Source organism: Erythrolamprus reginae, chromosome 2 (assembly GCF_031021105.1).
Source record: "Erythrolamprus reginae isolate rEryReg1 chromosome 2, rEryReg1.hap1, whole genome shotgun sequence".
In the NCBI taxonomy this organism is placed as follows: domain Eukaryota; kingdom Metazoa; phylum Chordata; class Lepidosauria; order Squamata; family Dipsadidae; genus Erythrolamprus; species Erythrolamprus reginae.
The window spans coordinates 193062221-193081312 of record NC_091951.1 but is presented as its reverse complement, the minus strand read 5'-3'; the positions used below and the strand labels follow the sequence as shown (position 1 = coordinate 193081312).

Genomic DNA, 19092 nt, shown 5'->3' with positions numbered 1-19092 from the left:
CTAAGTATTAAGATAACATTGTTTGTCCTGACTCCCACTCCCACTTACAACTCTATGTGGAGGATAATCTAATAATTAAGACTGCTAATTAGGAAATAGTTCTTGTCCTGAAGAACAAATGTTTCATTTTTAAAGATCTGGAAGAATACCTCAAGTTCCTCTGGGTAGAAAGCTTTGGTATGAGAAAGAGAGGGTCTGTATTAATGTATTAATGTTTGGAGAGAACAGGGATCAAACCCTATTTATTCATGGAACCAAGTACAGTCTCTCACCCTAATCTGCCAATAGGATTATAGAGCTTTAAGGAACATGTTTTTTTGGCAAGTGAGATAAGGCAGAACACATACTTTGTTAAGCTCTTTGAAGGAACTATCAGACAAAATACCCAAGCAATATAACATATGTGACCCTTTCCCAAATAAACTCTGCTGCAAAATGTCATAACTCCTCCATGAGCAGTAAATTAGGAAAATCAGCAAAATTTGTAAACACACCCTAAACAACATTTGGGGGTGGGTTCCTGACACAATACAGAAGGAGACTGATTTATCAAATGCAGCATTTATACATATGGGTGCTAAGGGAGAATGCCTCTTGTGCAACTACAATTTCACTTGGAAATGGAGCCGTGGCCAGCCAGCGATTGCTTCTGGCTCATCGAATCACCAGCCGCAGCCGCTAACAGTACATAGGAACTGGTCGAAACCAGGAGATTTCACCCCTACAGTAGGGCCATTGTTAAGACTTGAGGACGCTGGAAGATGCCATACGTCACCATTGAAAATTGTGTTTATAACCATATTTTCTTTTTTTTATGACCTACTAGAAAAGGGGTTCTCAAGAACTTTAGAAAACCTCAGTCTAATATGCTTTCTTAAATTCCATGCAGAAATTGTTCCCCAAGAAGTAGCTTAGACATGAGACTGGCCAAGTAAATAAAGAGGTTGGATAATGGATTCAAACACCAGCTTATTGTGTCTTGAGGAACATTTAAACAAAACTACCTTTCTGCCTTTGCTCCCTTGATGGCAAGTGGGATTATGCCAAGAACATTGTAATGTTCTACTTGTTAACAATTTCCTCTTGATTACTAGCGTGTAATGAAGCTGCCCTGTTTGTCTATAGGAGTAAAAAGAAAGGTAGGGCTGGCTCATTTATTTTCTTCTGCAGATTAAGGTTTCAGTTTTTCAATTGAAAGAAGCTCTTTTGGTGACGAGCCATTCTGCAAAAGTCATACAGAGAAGATTCAGACATTGTTCTAGATAACATTGCTATAGTTCCTCCTCACTGAGCATGATACAGAAAAACCAGACATGCAGCATTGTATTATGGGTGCATGATGTTGTTATAGTCAAAAGCGTTGCTGTTGTTTCTCTTATTAGAAATACAAAAGTAACAGGGTGCAGATAGATGTGATTAATGGCATACAGAAGCTAGATCAAATTTGAATGGTAATATCCACAATTCCTAATTAGCAGTGCTGGGGTGGAACTCTATATATTATAGACCTGATATATTTGTAAGACGTCCAGTGAGTCTGAACAGGGAGTCAAAGTGAAGATGCCTGTCACAACTGATGCGCTCAGCCTTTTTGTTTGTTTTCTTTGTGTGAGAAAACTAATTTAGTCTAGTAGAGGGGTGTCAAACACACATTGTCACGTCATCATCACATGACATAGTGGGACCCCCCCCCCCTTCACTAAACTAGGTGTGAGTGTCGCCTGCTTGTGTTGCATCTGGTCCGCAAGCTGGGGGTTTGACAGCCTTGGTCTAATATATAGATAGGGCACCAGGCAAGAAACTGAGTTCTAGTCCTACTTTATTCATTCCAGCTGGGTGAGTTTCTGCCAATCACATTCTCTCAGTCCTAGGAAGAAGGAACTTAAAAAAAAAAACCTTGCTGAGAAAGCTGGAAGGAAGTCAAAGGTATTCAAAGACACATAAAGTAGTGCATCTATTCCAGGGTGGGGCTTCTATTATGTAGCTGTAATCACTATCTATAGCAGTGTTTCCCAACCTTGGCCATTTGAAGATATTTGGACTTCAACTCCCAGAATTCCCCAGCCAGCAAATGCTGGCTGGGGAATTCTGGGAGTTGAAGTCCAGATATCTTCAAGTGCCCGAGGTTGGGAAACACTGATCTATAGAATGCTGAAGGCACCAGATTTGGGAAGGTTGATTTACAGTAGCCTTCCCAAAGGGAAGTAGACTTCCCAAATGGGTGCCTTCCAACATCCCTCATCACTAAACCTCTTGCCTGGAGCTATTGGAAATTAGGCTTTTATTATTTTTAAAGGACCCTAAAGATCCTAAAGGACTCCCTTGGTATAGCTAATGTGATTTATTGTGGGTTGTATTGTGAGTCTGTATAAGAAGATTAGTAAAGGTATTTGTGTATATGTGCTAATGGGAGGCCACCAATCCTTAAAGTAAGAGGGTTTGTTAGGGTTGGTTTGCTGAACCATGAAATCTCTGGGACATTTCTAATTAGCCGTACTGAAGATTTTCAGTTACATTGCTTGAAATAACTGGCGTATTGACGGATCAACAGACATACTTTCAGGATTCTTGTCCTTTTTCTGGGTAGTCTGTCAGGTTTTGATGGTCAAGTGCTCCAATAATAGCTATATAGCGTATGGCAACAGATGAAGCATGTCGAGCTCCGAGTGGTGGAAAACGCAGCCTCTGAAGTGAGATTACATTTTCCAGTTCAAAGAGTCACACATGCCTCATCCCCTTAAGAGCTCTCAGCCAGGGATATGGACTTTTAGTTGCATGGCAGCTTTTTTCAGAAAGGTAAAAAAAGTCACTTTGGAGAGTGGAAGATGGAGAAGGGAGGAAAAAGGGATGATAAAAACTTTATAGCATGATAAATGTGCTTATAAATTCAGTATAAAATAAGATGAACCTGTTTTTTTCACTCTCATGCAGAAATAGTGGATACTGGTATGCGCGAACATACCCTGCCTATAAAATTATGTGCGTGTATCTTGGAGGGAAAAAAACATGTGATTTTGGCTTCCTGAAAATAAATATTATTATTTTCTTAGCTGTTGTCACTCTCTCTTGTCCCATTTTAACTTTCTGGCCCTTGTAGACTGAAACACTTTATTTTGGGAACAACAATAATAATAATAATAATAATAATAATAATAATAATGATAATAATGATAATGATAATAATAATTTATTGGATTTGTATGCCGCCCCTCTCCGTAGACTCGGGGCGGCTAACAACAATGATAAAAACAGCATGCTCATTGGTTTTCCCAATATATCATGCACACTCAGTTTCTTTAGTTTCACTTTTTTTCTTGCCTTGTTTGGAAAAGGAAGTATTTGTTTTAAATTGCTTCCTGAAACGATGGCTTCTGCAAAGATTCCAAGGGCAGGATGTGTGAAAAACTTCCTACGGAAGGACGGGCGATACAGTTTAGCAGCAGAAGATCTATTGAAATGATGATCTACCCTCTGTCGTGGCTTATGGTTTCTTCTGACCTGCTTAAGAACATTTTTTCTTGCTTGGTCCAGAAATGTTGAGTTGTGAGTTCATGTCTGCAGTGCCCCCAAAACATAATGGAAGGCTCCATTATGCCAAGTGCAAGGGAATTAGTTTGGAATAATTTTTAATTGCTTTTGTGAACCTAAATCTGTTCATTTCCTTTGGATAAAAAGGGACTTTTAAAAAAAGGCTTTCCTAGTACAGTGGTACCTCTACTTATGAACTTAATTCATTCCGTGACCAGGTTCTTAAATAGAAAAGTTTGTAAGAAGAAGAAATTTTTCCCATAGGAATCAATGTAAAAGCAAATAATGTGTGCGATTGGGGAAACCACAGGGAGAGGGGAGGCCCTGTTTCCTCCCAGGAGATTCCTAGAGAGGCCCCACGGAGGCTTCTCCCTGCCTTTTCCGGTTACAGTTTCAGAGGCTTGGGTTTGTAAGTGGAAAATGGTTCTTAAGAAGAGGCAAAAAAATCTTGAACATCCAGTTCTTATCTAGAAAAGTTCGTAAGTAGAGGCGTTCTTAGGTAGAGGTACCACTGTATTATGCTTGTGTCTGATGAGTCCCATCTCCCTGCAGTTTAATTTTGGAAGATTGGGAAATCCTTTTTTGTTACTTCCTCTGTCATGTTTAGATTGGCTTATGATCTTGATTAATTGGTTTTGGAGCAATGCCATATGTTTTCTACAGGTTGGAGGAATTATACAACTGCAAATCTATAGGATTTCTTAAGATAGGGACACAAGGTTTTTTTAGCCTTGGTGGCACAGTGGTTAGAATGCAGTACTACAGGCTAATTCTGCTGACTGTCAGCTGCCAGTAGTTCAGTAGTTTGAGTCTCACTAGATTCAAGGTTGATTCTACCTTCCATCCTTCCATGGTCAATAAAATGAGGACCCAAATTGTTGGGGCCAAGATGCTGACTATAAACTGCTTAGAGAGGGCTGTAAAGTATTGTGAAATGGTATATAAGTCTTAAGTGCTATTGTTATTGCTATTTACCTTAGCCTGGTTCCGACAAACTAGGTAATGTGGTTTGTTGGGGCTTAGCCATCATTTAGTATGCTGTGAGAAACCAATCAATTATAACAGATTGTGGTTACAAAAACATAGTTTAGGCATCACAAGTGCAAAGACTATGAAACCCAACCTCTGAATTGGATCATTGTCTGTTTTGACTGGCAGTAGTTCTCCATCATTTCATATAGGGGTTAAATAGTGGATAGGGGTGGGTTCCTCCTAGTTTGGACTGGATCACCTGAACCGGTAGCAATCTGCTGGTGATGTCACAATGGCGTCATAGATCTGGTTTGGTTAGTGCTAGTCCATGGGTGCCCCCATCTTCTTTTTTGGGGAGATTTCCCCCCCAATTTTTTTACTGGTTGGAAGTTTTTTCCGCTGCTGCTGCTGCTTGAAAAAGGGTCCCCGCACTCGCCCCTGGGTTTATACTTCTCTTTATTCCTTTGCCCGAAGCACAGCTGAGAATAGCTAGTGAGCATGCACAAAAGCAGAATTGCATGAGCAAACACAGGCATGCAAAATGTCGTAATGCGAACCAGTGGTGAAAGTAAGTGGAACCCACCCCTGGTTGATGTTAAAATTTGGACCTTCTGCATGTAAAGAATGTGCTATTCCCCTGAACTAGCATTCTACTTTTAATTATAGTTTATACTAAGTGAAACATTTACCAGTTCTTCTGCTCCGTTCGACAACCACTTGAGTCACTTGTGACACAGTAATTATCCATTTATATCTCTGCTATGTTCCATCTCAATCAAACTTCTGAGTCATGTTTTACAGTGCTACGATTTCTGCACAGCTATAGGAAACAGCAAGTATTTGCGTAATCTGGACCCCATTTCTCCCAACTAATTTTCTTTTTAAAAACAACAACACACCACCACCAAAGTTCCATTTTGGTTTTCCTCAATCAGGCAGTAAGGTAGTTGAAATTACAGTATTCGATTTGGCCATGGAATATCCAGATTAAAATCCCCACTTGAATATAGAGTCCGTTCAGTAATTTTGAATCAGTTGCTGACTAGTTCAGCTTAAATGAGAGAGTAACGAAAGGGGAGGCACTTTCCCCTTCTTCTTGCATGATATAAAAGCAATAAATAAACCTCCAGAGTTTCTAATCAGTATATTTGATGGTGCTTTTAACCTCCCCTTCATTTATCCCCACCAAAGATAATTTTTGGACAGTGATAACCAACCTGATAACCTCTGCTTGTTTCCCAAATATTCCTTGCCATCAGCTACCCTGGCTGGGACTGAGGAATTCCAAAACATCTGGAAGGCATTAGGTTGTGTTAGACTGTCTGTTTTAAATAGTTTCTCCAAAATGGAAGCTGAGTTCTTTATGATCACACCGATTCCTGCCTGGAGCTTTCAACTCACTTGCATGCAAATGCGCCCGGTTGAAATTTATAGGAGAAAATCAATGCTAACTTTTAAAAAAGCCGTAAATAAACTCTTAAGCACTACACGCAAGTTCGTCTCATTCAGTTTTAGGGAAGCAGGTAATTGGTCTCCTAGCAGAATAGCTCTGGTGTGAATGCCAAGACGGATAGGGTAATGTCTGACTTTTTGTGTTCCAGACCAGACATAACCAGATCTCTATTTAATCGTTGCTTTACCAGTTCTGAATGGATGGGATGTTTCATGGTGCCAAATGACACACTCTGTCTCCCTTGCTCTGTTTTTTAATAGAAGCTAAATGGGTTTCTGGAACAAAATTTGAAGTTTCTTCCCTCCCCTCCCCTCATGCATCATTTTTGTTTATGGAACAGCTTTTTGGTTTGCTCATGTTTTCTTTCAGCTGGCTTGGTTTTTTTTTTTTTGCTTTTTTTTGCTTTTTTTTGTTTCTTTTCATTGGGATGTTGTTAAAAAACGTCTTGTAAATTCATTTTACTGGTCAGTTTTTAAAAAAAAAATATAAATCTTGCATAAATGAAAAGTTAAAATGGTTTATTAACAAAGGAAGGGCAATTTTTTTTGGTGAGCTAAGAATGAGATAGCAGAATGTTTGTGAGAATACATGCATCATTAGTAACCAATCATAATGGGCCTAAAGTATTTAATAAAGATGTAAAAGCTTGGGGGGAAGTAAAAAAAAAGATTAGGGGGAAAAAAGTAATAATGAGCAGGAAAAAGATATCTATTTCAAACAGCAAAAGAGAGAAAATTTTGCTGCATTCTCTCCCACGAAGCTTAAGCAGGTAGTCCTTCTCTTGCAACCAGTCATTTAATGATCATTCGCAGTTAACAATGGCTCGGAAAGGGTGTCATATGGCCTATAAAGCATTTCCGTCCATTGTAAAATATCGTACCACCGCCATTCCATGATCAAGTGATCACATTTTCAGGTGCTTGCAGGCCTGTGATTGTGAAGAGCCCTTTGTTCATCATTTGCAATCTTCTCTTCTGGCTTCCCCAGAAAGGCAGTGAGGAAGCCTCCAGTGAAGATTGCAAGCAGAGAGATCCCTTAGCTGGCTCTAAAGCCAACCAGTGAGCAAGAAGCTGCTACAGTGCTGGATACCAGCTCCCCATCCAGAGTCTATTGACACTCAACTTTCTGCAGCTTGACACAGCCAATTTGAGTACAGTTGTTTTTTTTTTTTTTTGCAGAGCCCTCCCTGTCTCATTCTGGAGCAGATGCTATTTTTGTGATCCCTAAAGCCTCCTTTAAAGGGATCCTCCTAAAGCAGGGATCTCCAACCTTGGCAACTTTAAGCCTAGAGGACTTCAACTCCCAGAATTCCCCAGCCAGCAAAGCTGGAGAATAAAGCTCAAAATGAAAAGATTAGGGAGTAGACTGGCTGCCATTGCCTGTAGTTACTTATGTGCAAGTATGTGGCAGATATCTACAGGACTTGTTTACATCTAAATCATGCATTCAATCCAATTTTGCATAAACTGATCCAATAGGGTGTGTTAGTACAATGCACTAGGCAATATTGTGATTGGACTGATAATTATTCAGATTTATATGCCATCACAGCCAGTATAGAGTTGCTTTTTGTGAGATGGACTGCTATATTAGTTTGATAAAAAAGAAACAAATGTATGGAGTCACATGTATCTGCAGAGTTAACAAAATACAGGTAGTCCTTTACATATGACCATTTCTTTCATGATGATTTAAGTTATGACTTCTTGGAAAGAGTGACTGACTTTTGCACTTAAAACTATACTTTTATCCCTCTCCCCTCCTCTCTCTCTCTCACGCACATCAGTTACATGATTAAAATTGATGTGTTTGGGAACCAGTTTTCACTTACAACTGGCTGCAGCATCTTGTCATGTGATTGCAACTGGCGTCCTTTTTTTGCTGATTTCCTGCAAAAAAAATCAACATTCATTTGGGGAGCTGGATTTTCTTCCGCAATGATTTAACAATAACAGATGGGTTTTTTAATATAATTCTTACTATTAGATTTGTTCCATTGTTTATACTGTTTTTTATTGTTGTTGTGAGCCGCCCCGAGTCTTCGGAGAGGGGCGGCATACAAATCTAATAAAATAAATAAATAAATAAATAAATAAATAAATAAATAAATAAATAAATACAAATTCTGGTTCCAATTGTTGATCCTAAGTCAAGGACTAACTGTACATGCTGGTTCTGAATGTTTCAATTATTCTTCATGGCAAAGAATTCCTCGAAGCAAACCAAGTGCTACTTCTTTAAACTTGATGCTTATTTACTCTCACTGATGTAATCAAAGCTGAAAGCTACCCTGTGTACACTATGTAACCCCAAGAAGTTTGCAAACAAGTTACTTACCCTCTTAAGAATGCCATATTCCTATGATGCCCTTCTGTCTCATTTTCATTGCTGTTTTCTCTCATTGATGTTATTTTATTTCCATATCCCTGACAAACTTCAGCTATGTTGAAATAAATTTTTTACAAAGCATTTTTTTAAAAATGAGAATGAGAGGTGTTTTTTTTTTTTAAAGTGGGAAATATTTAAAAGGGATTTGGGGAAAAAAGTACCAGAAAGGGGGAAAAAATGACCCTATTATTTCTTTAGTAGACGACTCAATCAAAGTGAAACCTCCCAATTCCCCGCGCGCGGAGTGGGTGCTGCAGCCTAGACCTACACCGCCCAAAGGGAGAGACCCGAACGCTTGGAACCGGCTGAAGGACCAGTCTTTTGGTAGGAAAAACAAAACCCAACTTTTATTTTTCCACAGAGGGCCAATTATTGTCAAAAGAGTGGGATGGGTGCAAATTGTATTCTCTTTCTGTCTCTCATCTCTCACTTCGGTGGTAGATGACCCGTGATCCACAAGGCTGCCTTTCTAGGTTGCTCTTTTGGTGAGGGTGAGCTGGGGGGGCTTTTGCTTGACTTTGCTGCATGCCCGGGGATGGTAATGGGGATATTTGAGAATGCTCTTTGTCTGTTACTCTTCCCAATTGCTTGGTGGTTTTACAAGGCGATAGCCTTGATTCTTCTCCCTCCTTTGTGTGAGCTGATTATTATAGGATTGTATACCGCATCAGCTTCCTAGTGAATGTATGAATGTATGCATAGAGCCGAGGTGGCGCAGTGGGTAGAGTGCTGTACTGCAGGCCACTAAAGCTGACTGTTAGATCTGCAGGTCAGTGGTTCAAATCTCATCACCGGCTCAAGGTTGACTCAGCCTTCCAGCCTTCCGAGGTGGGTAAAATGAGGACCTGGATTGAGGGGACAATATGCTGGCTCTGTTAAAAAAAGTGCTATTGGTAACATGCTGTTATGCTCTTTGTTAACAGGGCATTATAAATAAATGTTGTTGTTGTTGTTATTATTAGTAGACCCACCTATATCGCCATGCATGGGGGAACTGAGACACCTCCCCCAGGCTTTTATATTTTATGTTTGGTATGTATGTGTTGTATGGTTTTAATTGCTGGGGTTTTATATATCTTTTTCTTTTAATATTAGATTTGTTCACTGTTATATTGTTTTTTATTATTGTTGTGAGCCGCCCCGAGTCTTCGGAGAGGGGCGGCATACAAATCTAATAAATTATTATTATTATTATTATTATTATTATTATTATTATTATTATTTAAAAATCTTGATTTAGGATAGAGACCATGGAAAGACAATAAGTTTAAAAACAAAAACAGGCTTAACTCACAAGCATCTGGTTGCTTCCCTGACTCACAGAAATGATCCCATGGAATAAGACTTAAAAAGGTGTTACAAGATGTGGGTTTTGGTTGCCAAAATGTGGGTGATCACTTGAAAGCCTCTCTCTCTCACACACACCAAACCAGTCTCTTTTTGATGCCCTTTTAAAATGTGCTAGATTTAAGATCACCACACTCTAGAGCAGTGATCTCCAACCTTGGCAACTTTTAAGACTTGCGGACTTCAACTCCCAGAATTCCTCAGCCAGCAAAGCTGAAGTCCACAAGCCTTAAAGTTGCCAAGGTTGGAGACCTCTGTTCTAGAATACCTCTGATTAGGTTTATATTCAATAATAATAATAATAATAGTAATAGTAATAGTAATAGTAATAATATCTCCATATGTCAATTGCAAAAGTCCACTTTACTGGGATTGGCACACATAATTCACCGCTACATCACGCAGACTGGTGATGAAATACGAAATCCAGCATAGTGATCTCATTTGCTGTGTTGTATTGACAATAATAACAACAACAACAACAACAATCAATAAAAAATTGTACAAAACCCCCAAATTTATTTATTATTTATTTATTTATTGGATTTGTATGCCGCCCTTCTCCAAGGACTCGGGGCGGCTCGCAACATATCAAAACAATAAACAATATACATATCTAAAAAATCCGATTAATATAGCTAAAATACTTTTAAAAACTCTAATAACATTTAAAACCATTCATTCATTGCACAAAAGACACCTGGTAACAGCTCAAGAGAATCCTATTCCAGAGCCTGACAGAAGAGCTGGTGTTTAAAGACTTCTGGAACACTGCTTGTGTTCTGTCGGGCTCTCTGGTAGAATCCTCCCAAAAATTCACAGGTACAAATTTCAGACACACACACGTTTGAAAATTCAAAACAATGTTCTTTATAATGAAAATTCACTTAAACCAAGCCTTCTTTTGGTATAGCAAAGAGCACTCGTCTCCAAACAAACTGGTAATTTGTACAAGTCCCTTATCAGTTCTGAGATACTTAGCTTGCAGCTGGGAGGCAATTCACAGTCCTTCTTTCACAAAGTGAAACACACTTTACTCTGGTTTAGTTTCAAAGCGGGGAAAAATCAGCACACAAAAAGTCAAAGTCAACAAAGCAGTCACGAAACACAAAGATCAGATAATCCTCCACAATGGCCAAACCCACAGGCTGCTATTTATAGCAGCCTCACTAATTACCACAGCCCCACCCAACCACAGGTGGCCTCATTTTCTTTGATAATAATCTCTCCGTTGTTGTTGCCTATGCATCGCTCTCCGCATGCGTGGCTGTATCATCAACTCTTGTTCTGAATCCAAGGAGGAGCTAGATAATTGATCTCCTTCTGAGCTGTCTGTCACACTCTCCTCCTCCCTGTCATTCATGTCTTCTTGGTCAGATGAGCCTTCATCAGCAGATTCCACCGGGGGCAAAACAGGCCTGCAGCATGTGGATGTCTCCCCCACATCCACAGTCCTTGGGGCAGGAGCAGGGCCAGAGCTAACCACAACAGCTAGGATGAAAGCCACATGGATTTTGGAAGGGGAGAGAGCTAAGTCAGAGGCTAACACCACTGTGCAGTGGTCACCTGGAGTTCTGAAGCCCAGATTGGATAGGCCTAGCTTGAGACTGATGCCCTGTTTGAATCTGCAATTTCATTGACCAAGAGCTTTCCCTTCCTGCCCTTGGAGCATTTAGTTGTTTTTCATCAGCTCTGGAAGCAAGGCATGTCTGTGTGAGAGCTTTATTAATCAGAAATGCCTACCATTTCCTTGCTTTGCTGCTGCCAAAAGCTGGCAGGGTTGGAGCACAGTGGCTGAGCTTTTAAAAAGGCTGAGTCTGGGTTTATTTAGTTTGTAAATGAAAGAGTTGTTCCAAGTTCTAGGGCTTTTTCAATCTCTTTTTTTGGATAGCAGAGCCGAAGTTTGAGCAAAGCCAACATTTACAAACATTCTAGGGTATTTTATATCCCTTAAAAAGAAAAGGATTATTTTTGGCTTCGACCACATTGATTTTTAATAAATGTCTCCCCTGGTTTCATTTACAATCTTCTTCTAATTTCAGTTGTGGTTGTTGGTCTATAACATTATTATATGTAACGTTTCCCTCCGTAATATGAAATGATTTTTTGCAGGTGCCAATGTCCAACTTGATCTCAGATTGCATCTGAATGTTCCCTTTTTCTTAATTTATAGTAATCCAATCTTCCTTTCCCCTTGATATTTTCCAGATGTGCTGGAATGAGAACTCCCAAAATTCTCAACACAAGACAAAGCCATGGTCTCTGAGAATTGTGGGAGTTGTAGTCTCAGCAGCTTGAAGGTTGAAGAAAGTTGGTGGAAAATGTAATAGATCTTGTGGCCTTATGTTAATAACATTTGAATTTTAATTCCTTTGAAAACAATAGCCACATAATACTGCTGTGTTGTATGAAGATGTGACATTATTTCATAAGTCTTGTCACTTCAGTTATTGGGAATAACCTTGGTTTCATTTTATTCAGGAGCTTCAGATAAGCTCCATACATTGCTAATAAAGTGACTGGACTAAATGAGATTGCAGCATCAGAGGTCTACCCTGAATGGAATTGGGTAGCTCCATACAACTGCTAAGCCTTGTAGCAAATGACTCTTTAATCTTTATAAAGTAGTGACATCCTATGAATCCAGAACCTTTTAATCATATTTTTGAGATAGTAAAAATATTATTGGGCACTTCACTCATTGTAATTTCCTTTGGGCAAGTTGTAATCAGAGTTGTAATCAACTCTATTCTCAGTCAGAGGCTGAGTTCAGACATTGGGCAAAGTCATGATGCTCAATTGGGATTGCTCGGTTGGGATTGTTGTATAAATTTGCTACTGTCTTGTAATTCATAAGTTGGAGGCCTGTTCAGCAAACCACAGTTACAAATTAATGGTGTAATCCAGTGATGGCGAACCTATGGCACGGGTGGCACGCGGAGCCATTTCTGCTGGCATGTGAACCGTTGCCCTAGCTCAGCTCCAATGTGCATGTGTGTGGCTTGCAAAGACACTCTGGGAGGGCATTTTTTGCTTCCAGAGAGCCTCCGGAGGGATGTGGGAGGGCATTACCCTCTCCCGGTTCCAGGGAAGCTTTTGGAGCCTGGGGAGGGTGAAACACAAGCCTAATGGGCCCACCAGAAGTTGGGAAACAGGCCATTTCCGGCCTCCAGAGGGCCTCCAGGGAGTGGGAGAAGCTGTTTTTGCCCTCCTCAGGCATTGAATTATGGGTGTGGGCACTCACACAGGACCAATAGCGCGTCCGCATGCTCTTTCGGCACCCGAGGAAAAAAGGTTCACCATCACTGGTGTAAGCTGTCAATGTAAGTGTCTTTTGCTGTTTGTTTCAACTCAGGGAACGAATAGCAAGAGAGGAGGGAGAATAAATGACATGATATCTACCTGATAAGACTAACCTGCATGTTCTGTAACGTTTTAGTTTCGTTTTTATGTCAAACATAAGGCACAAAAAAACCTGGATTGGGTTTCTTTTTTCTCTACTTAACATGTTAATACACTCTCCTATGTGTATTGATTATCTATTTGCTTTTTGTGCGGCGAAAATGCTATTTTGGTGTGAGGTCATCAATATGAAGAGCAAAACTTAAGGTTTCCCCCTTTATTTCCCCGAGGAGAAATCTTCTCCTTACTTGTCCACCCGGAAGGCTATGGAGTTGGCGTTTCTCTTAACCTTGTTTTGTTTTAGATCAGGGCCTCCTCAGCATGGCCTGTCCTGAAGGCTGCTGTGGGTTTCCAGAGCAACGCACTCTGATTTGCTTCAAGCTGTGTAGAGCTGTGCAGAGTATTCTGACCTCCATTCCTGTAGATTGTGCTTGAGCATCACGTCTCAAAATGGGCTCAAAACATATGTCCCTAAGCCAGTGCCCATTTTCTCCATGCTTGTAATCACCATTTCCAAGATTACTAAGTGAGGCCCACAGGTTCAAAGACTGTTCTTTTCCTGTTTTGCGTTTTGCAGTCCAATCCCCTCTCCCCTCTCCGAGTCAGAGTCGAGAGACCCACTTCATTTTATTGTGAAGGTTGGACTGTGGATGGCACAAAATCTGACTTAACAATGGCAGCAAATCCCAGCATTATGAAACAGGCCTGGGACATGTAATCATTTCTCCTTCCCTTTCTGTTGTGGGGTTTTTCAGTTTGATGGCAGCTTGGTCTTTTGTGTCTTGCTAGCAAGTTTACACAGAGGTTTTTGGCCCCCTAATTTTACCCTTAGGCTCAGGGCCTGGCATTTTAATCGCCTCAATTCTGCTTCAGCTGCAGTCTCTCACTGCTTACTGTTGGATAAAAGGAGACGGAAAGGGATGCAGCTATGAAGCCTAATACGTAGCAAGTTCCAGAATGGCTGTAAAAATGCTACGCCAAAAAGACAAAATTGAAGAGGATGATTTATTAGGATACTTAGATAAAATTAGTATAAATTCAATAAGTAAAGAAGATGCAGAAATATTAAACAAAGAAGGAAAAATTTGAACAAGTAATTAAGAAACAAAACAACAACAACAAAAAAAGAATGGCTGTGAGAAGTTGAGAAGGGTTGTTTTTTAAAATGTTGACACCAATCGGATAGGAGATTTTGTCGTCAGATTTCCTTTATATTGTGGAAGAATTCTGAAGATGTTGCCTTTTGGCTCTCTGTTTAGTTCACATGAGCTGAGTCATAGTTTGTTTAGTGGTGGTTTATGACAGCCAGTTCATTTTTACCCGTACGCTATAGCTTAAAAGCTACAGTGATTGATTTTATGTATTACACTAAACCAGGGGAGTTATACTCTATTTCATTGAGGGCCTCATCAGCATTGTGTTTGACCTCGGGGACCAGAATGGGCGTGGCCATCTTGATATGACTTATGTTGGGTAGCGCCTGTGGTGGTCCAGGTGCTCTGCCAGCAAAAACGGGCTCCCAACCTCTGTTTCTGGTAGCAATGGCCTCCTGCAACCTTCGGCCAGCAAAAACGAGCTCGTGAGGGCTGCTTTTATTAGCAGATGCACTATGGGCATGTCCTGTGCTATTCCCAAGGTAGCTCCACGACCATCTCTAAGCAACCTGCTGGCTGCTTCTGTCCCACAGGGCTTGAGTTTGATACCCCTGCACTTAAATAAGGTCCAGGAGGGAAGTGTTTTTAATAGGAAAGTGAACACAAGAACAAGGGGACACAATCTGAAGTTAGTTGGGGGGGAAATCAAAAGCAACATGAGAAAGTATTATTTTACTGAAAGAGTAGTAGATCCTTGGAACAAACTTCCAGCAGACGTGGTAGATAAATCCACAGTAACTGAATTTAAACATGCCTGGGATAAACATATATCCATTCTAAGATAAAATACAGAAAATAGTATAAGGGCAGACTAGATGGATCATGAGGTCTTTTTCTGCCGTCAGACTTCTATGCTTCTATGTTTCTAAACTAAAGACGAAGAAACTGCAGCATGACATAATATGTTGTGTGAATAACTTTCCTGGTTCTCTCTCTCTCTCTCTCGCCCCCCCTCTTCTCTCTCTCTCTCTCGCCCCCCCTCTTCTCTCTCCCTCTCTCTCAGACTGATAAAGCCCTGTAGCCTGATGTGCTGGACTGGACATGGAATTCATATTAATTCCCAACCATCATGTGCAGTGACCAGGGTTCCTGGGAATTAGGGGTGTGGTACTTTGAAACATCTGGAAGGCATTATATTGGGAAGGAGTCTTCTGGAGTAGCTTTCTGTTGCGCTGACTCCTTTCTCTTGAGATGTAGCTACACAGAGACCAACTTTCCGGTCCAACTCTGTTCTGTTTCTTTTTTCATTATTGCTTTGGTAGGATTTATTATTACAGCTTTAAGCAGTTTATATTGCGGTACTGCCTAGAGATCTCAGTCCAAGATGCGTTGGGAATCGTATCAACCTCAGATAAATTACAGCTCGTTGCCACCAGCCGAACAGTTTTTTCGAAATTACGGTGGCATTATTCAGCCTGGGAGACGATTTCTTTCCTTACTCACCTATCTCTCTTCTCCTGGGTAGAATAAATCTAGATTAGTCTTTGTGTTCTGCTGCATATTTTATACAGCACAGTCTTAATTTTTTTCCATGTGATCAGTTTGAGCTTTCTATGTGATATTTGCTCTTGCTGGTTGGCGCAGAGCCAGGCATAATGAAATTCCTAATGCTGTACTTCTGGCATAATTTTTTGGGTTTTTTTTTTTTTCAATTGAGGGAGCACATCAGAGAGGGGATGATTTAGTCTGATGCAAAGAAGAAATGTTAGCATTCGGCTCAGCAGGACTGGATGCTGAGCAGCATGGTACGCAATTTTGATTCCCCACGCCGGATTTAATAGAAGTGACACAATAACCTCAATGGAAGTAGATTGTCTAGATGGGCTCCCAGATTTGCTCTTTCTGGCCTGAGTGGAGTTTTGGAAATCAAGCTGTTACAGGGACAGCCTTATGGATCTTGCTCTGTTTCTTGCAATGCAGGCAGCCCTCAATTTACATCCACAATTGAGCCCAACATAATTCTCTTGCTAAGTGAGACATTTAAGGGAATTGTGTCTCATTTTATGATCCTCCTTGCCACAACTGTTAAGTGAATCACTGCAGTTGTTAAGTGAGTAACAAGGTTGTTAAGTGAATCTGACTTCCCTATTGACTTTGCTTGTCGGAAGGTTGCAAAAGGGCATCACATGACCCTGGGATGCCGCAACCGTCACAAATAAATTTTGTGGCCTATAAATTTAATTAAATAAAAACAAACAAACAAAATACAGTAGACAAACCGTCACCATGGGGATGCTACAATGGTCATAAGTGTGAAAAATGGTCATAAGTCACTTTTTTCAGTGCTGTTGTAACTTTGAATGATCATTAAATTAATTGTTATAAGTTGACTAGTAGTGGTATGGTAAGATTACTACCTGTAATCTTACAGTAAGCCAGTGTTTCTTAATGATTTTCTGTTCCCCCCAAGAAGAAGTAAACATTTCGCCCCCCCCCCTCCACCAGGAGGATTGCTTGCAATATTCATGTTTTTGCTGAAAAATCTCAAGCGGCTTATCAACACGATTGGGGTGCAATGTGTTTAAGTGACGCCTTAATTTATTTGGCTTCATGCTGTCCACCGCCAACATTTTTAGACACAATAAACATACTAGTTTTTCCTTGTCTCCCACCATAGTCACAGTGAAGCCAAGTGCTATATACGTATCATCATATTTCCTCGTCTTAGCTTTCTGGAGACTTACGTTTGTCTCATTATCTCAGTCTCTCTCCTCCTTTCTTTTCATCCCTATTAAATATTTTTCCATGGTGTCTCTTAAGGGTTTGTTATATGCACTTCATATCTCCTACTCTGCGTTGTGTGCTATTATTTGGTGCAAAAAACACCCCTACTCCGGGTGGCAAAAAAACACATTCCCCTGGGGTAACACACCACCCCTGGCATCGCTCCGCCCCCCCCACCCCCCACCCCCAGTATTTGAGAAACACTACAGTAAGCCTTGTTAAGGAAAAAGGAGCAAAGAAAAAAAGTAAATACCAAAAGCCAAATGGGAAAGCTGTTTAGATTAACTTGACAGCATAATGTAAAATAAACATTATATGAGATTATACCTTATTAGCAATATTAGAATTGTACATTTCAGTACAGTAGTTGGTCCCAGAGAACAATTACTTTGAAGCTGCAACGAAAGTCTGCAAATGTTTACAATAAAGCAAGACTAGTGGGTGGTTTTTTTGCCTGCCAGATACCAGTTTTTCAAGGGAAGGATCATAACTATACATGCAGGTGAGCTCTGGGGAACTCTTGAGATCTTCAAATACAGGTAGTCCTCAACGTACGACCAAAATTGAGCCCCAAATTTATGTTGCCAAGTGAGGAATTTGTTAGGTGAATTTCCCTACATTTTACTATGTTTTTGTCATGTTTCTTAAGTGGATGGCTGAATTTTGATCATGTGACCACGAAAATGCTGCAACAGTAATAAGTGTGAAAAATTGTAATAGATCACTTTTTATTCAATGTTGCTGTAACTTCGAATGGCCACTGAATCAACTTTCTGTAAGTAGAGGACTACCTGTAGAGTGGGAAAGATCCTTGCCCAAATTCTTGAGGTTTCAAGAGAGGGTTATACGTTGGGACACAACAAAGAAAGTGTGCATTCATTCCCATGACTTATATTAATTTAATCTGCAAGTTAGAATTATGAATTCAAAAAGCAACTATGATTTCAAACTCATCGGAATCCTAGGACAAATCATGATTTACACCACTACCCAATACTGAGCAATAAATTAATATGTCTTCTCTCTTCTTTATAGAGAGATTCCACTAGGAAGTTTCAAAAACTGTAGTATTAAACTAGGGAAAGCTGGAAAAAAACACAGATCAGGATGGATGAGGATGACATCAGTTGCAGAATTTTTCCAGAAATGGGGGGGAAAAGATTTAAAAAGAGAGCTAGGTTGGTGTAGTGGTTAAGGTACCAGGATAGAAACCGGGAGACCTACTTTAAGCATGGAAACCAACTGAGTGATCTTGGGACAGGCACTTCCTCAAACCACTTCTGAAAATATTGCCAAATAAATGGCGGAGACATGTCCCAGCAGGAGCCAAGAAACTGATGCGATTCCCCAAAATAAAGAACGATAAGGACAGTTTTTCAGCTTCCTTGAGGAGCGTGTAGAAACCATGAGCACAATCCAGAGGGCTGAGAATGATTTTGTGCCGAGATGGGTAGAACAGAGAGTGAAAAAACATGCACATGGAAGAGAGGGCAATTTTATCAGGACTGCCATTTTCTTGTAGAACAGTGTTCTTTGGAGACTAAATTGCAGAATTTCTGCTCCGCATTCCTCCCTGTTTGTCACATTTTGAAGGAAGAATGGAATAGTTGTGATTGAGAAACAACAGTATAGCACAATAAACCCAAACCTTGTTTTATTTATTTATTTATTTATTTATTTAGATTTGTATGCCGCCCCTCTCCGCAGACTCTTGCCTTCCAGACAGCATACCGAAAGTATAAATGCTTAATCATCAGTAGAGTTCTGACAAAGTATTCTTAACAGAGTTATTTCTGATGGAATAATCATGGTTCCTATTTCCTAAAAAAATGTTTCTGTGATGTCCAAAGAGGAAATTAGTTTGAATGATTCCTTCAGAATATTGTATTACAGGAGATGTATTAAGAACCTGGGGTGGGATTAGAGTTAGAGGACAATACATTTACATGCAACAAGACTAAAATATCTAAACTTCTTTGTTAGGGCACTCTGTTACTTATTTGTAGTTTTGAACCTTGGGAAATGTATGTCAATCAATATCTTCTTTTCTGACCATTGTTCTATTGTATTGGCATCCTTCAGTCTTGAAAGACCATGCCATTTAAAACTCCTAAGATAAGTTAA

At 40.1% G+C, this 19092-nt stretch overlaps 1 protein-coding gene across 3 annotated transcripts in view; it reads left to right on the top strand.

Annotated features, from left to right (window-relative positions):
• The window catches only part of LRP1 (LDL receptor related protein 1), a 469165-nt gene that overhangs the window by 40170 nt on the left and 409903 nt on the right, over positions 1-19092 (top strand). Inside the window, exon 2 of one of the 3 annotated variants that reach the window (XM_070740967.1) lies at positions 8543-8665. The exons of 1 other annotated variant lie outside the window; for it this stretch is intronic. In XM_070740967.1, the coding sequence (XP_070597068.1) occupies positions 8543-8665 (123 nt within the window). Of the gene's footprint in view, positions 1-8539; positions 8666-19092 lie in introns of all 3 variants that reach the window. One more of the 3 variants, XM_070740966.1, reaches the window with a different exon arrangement.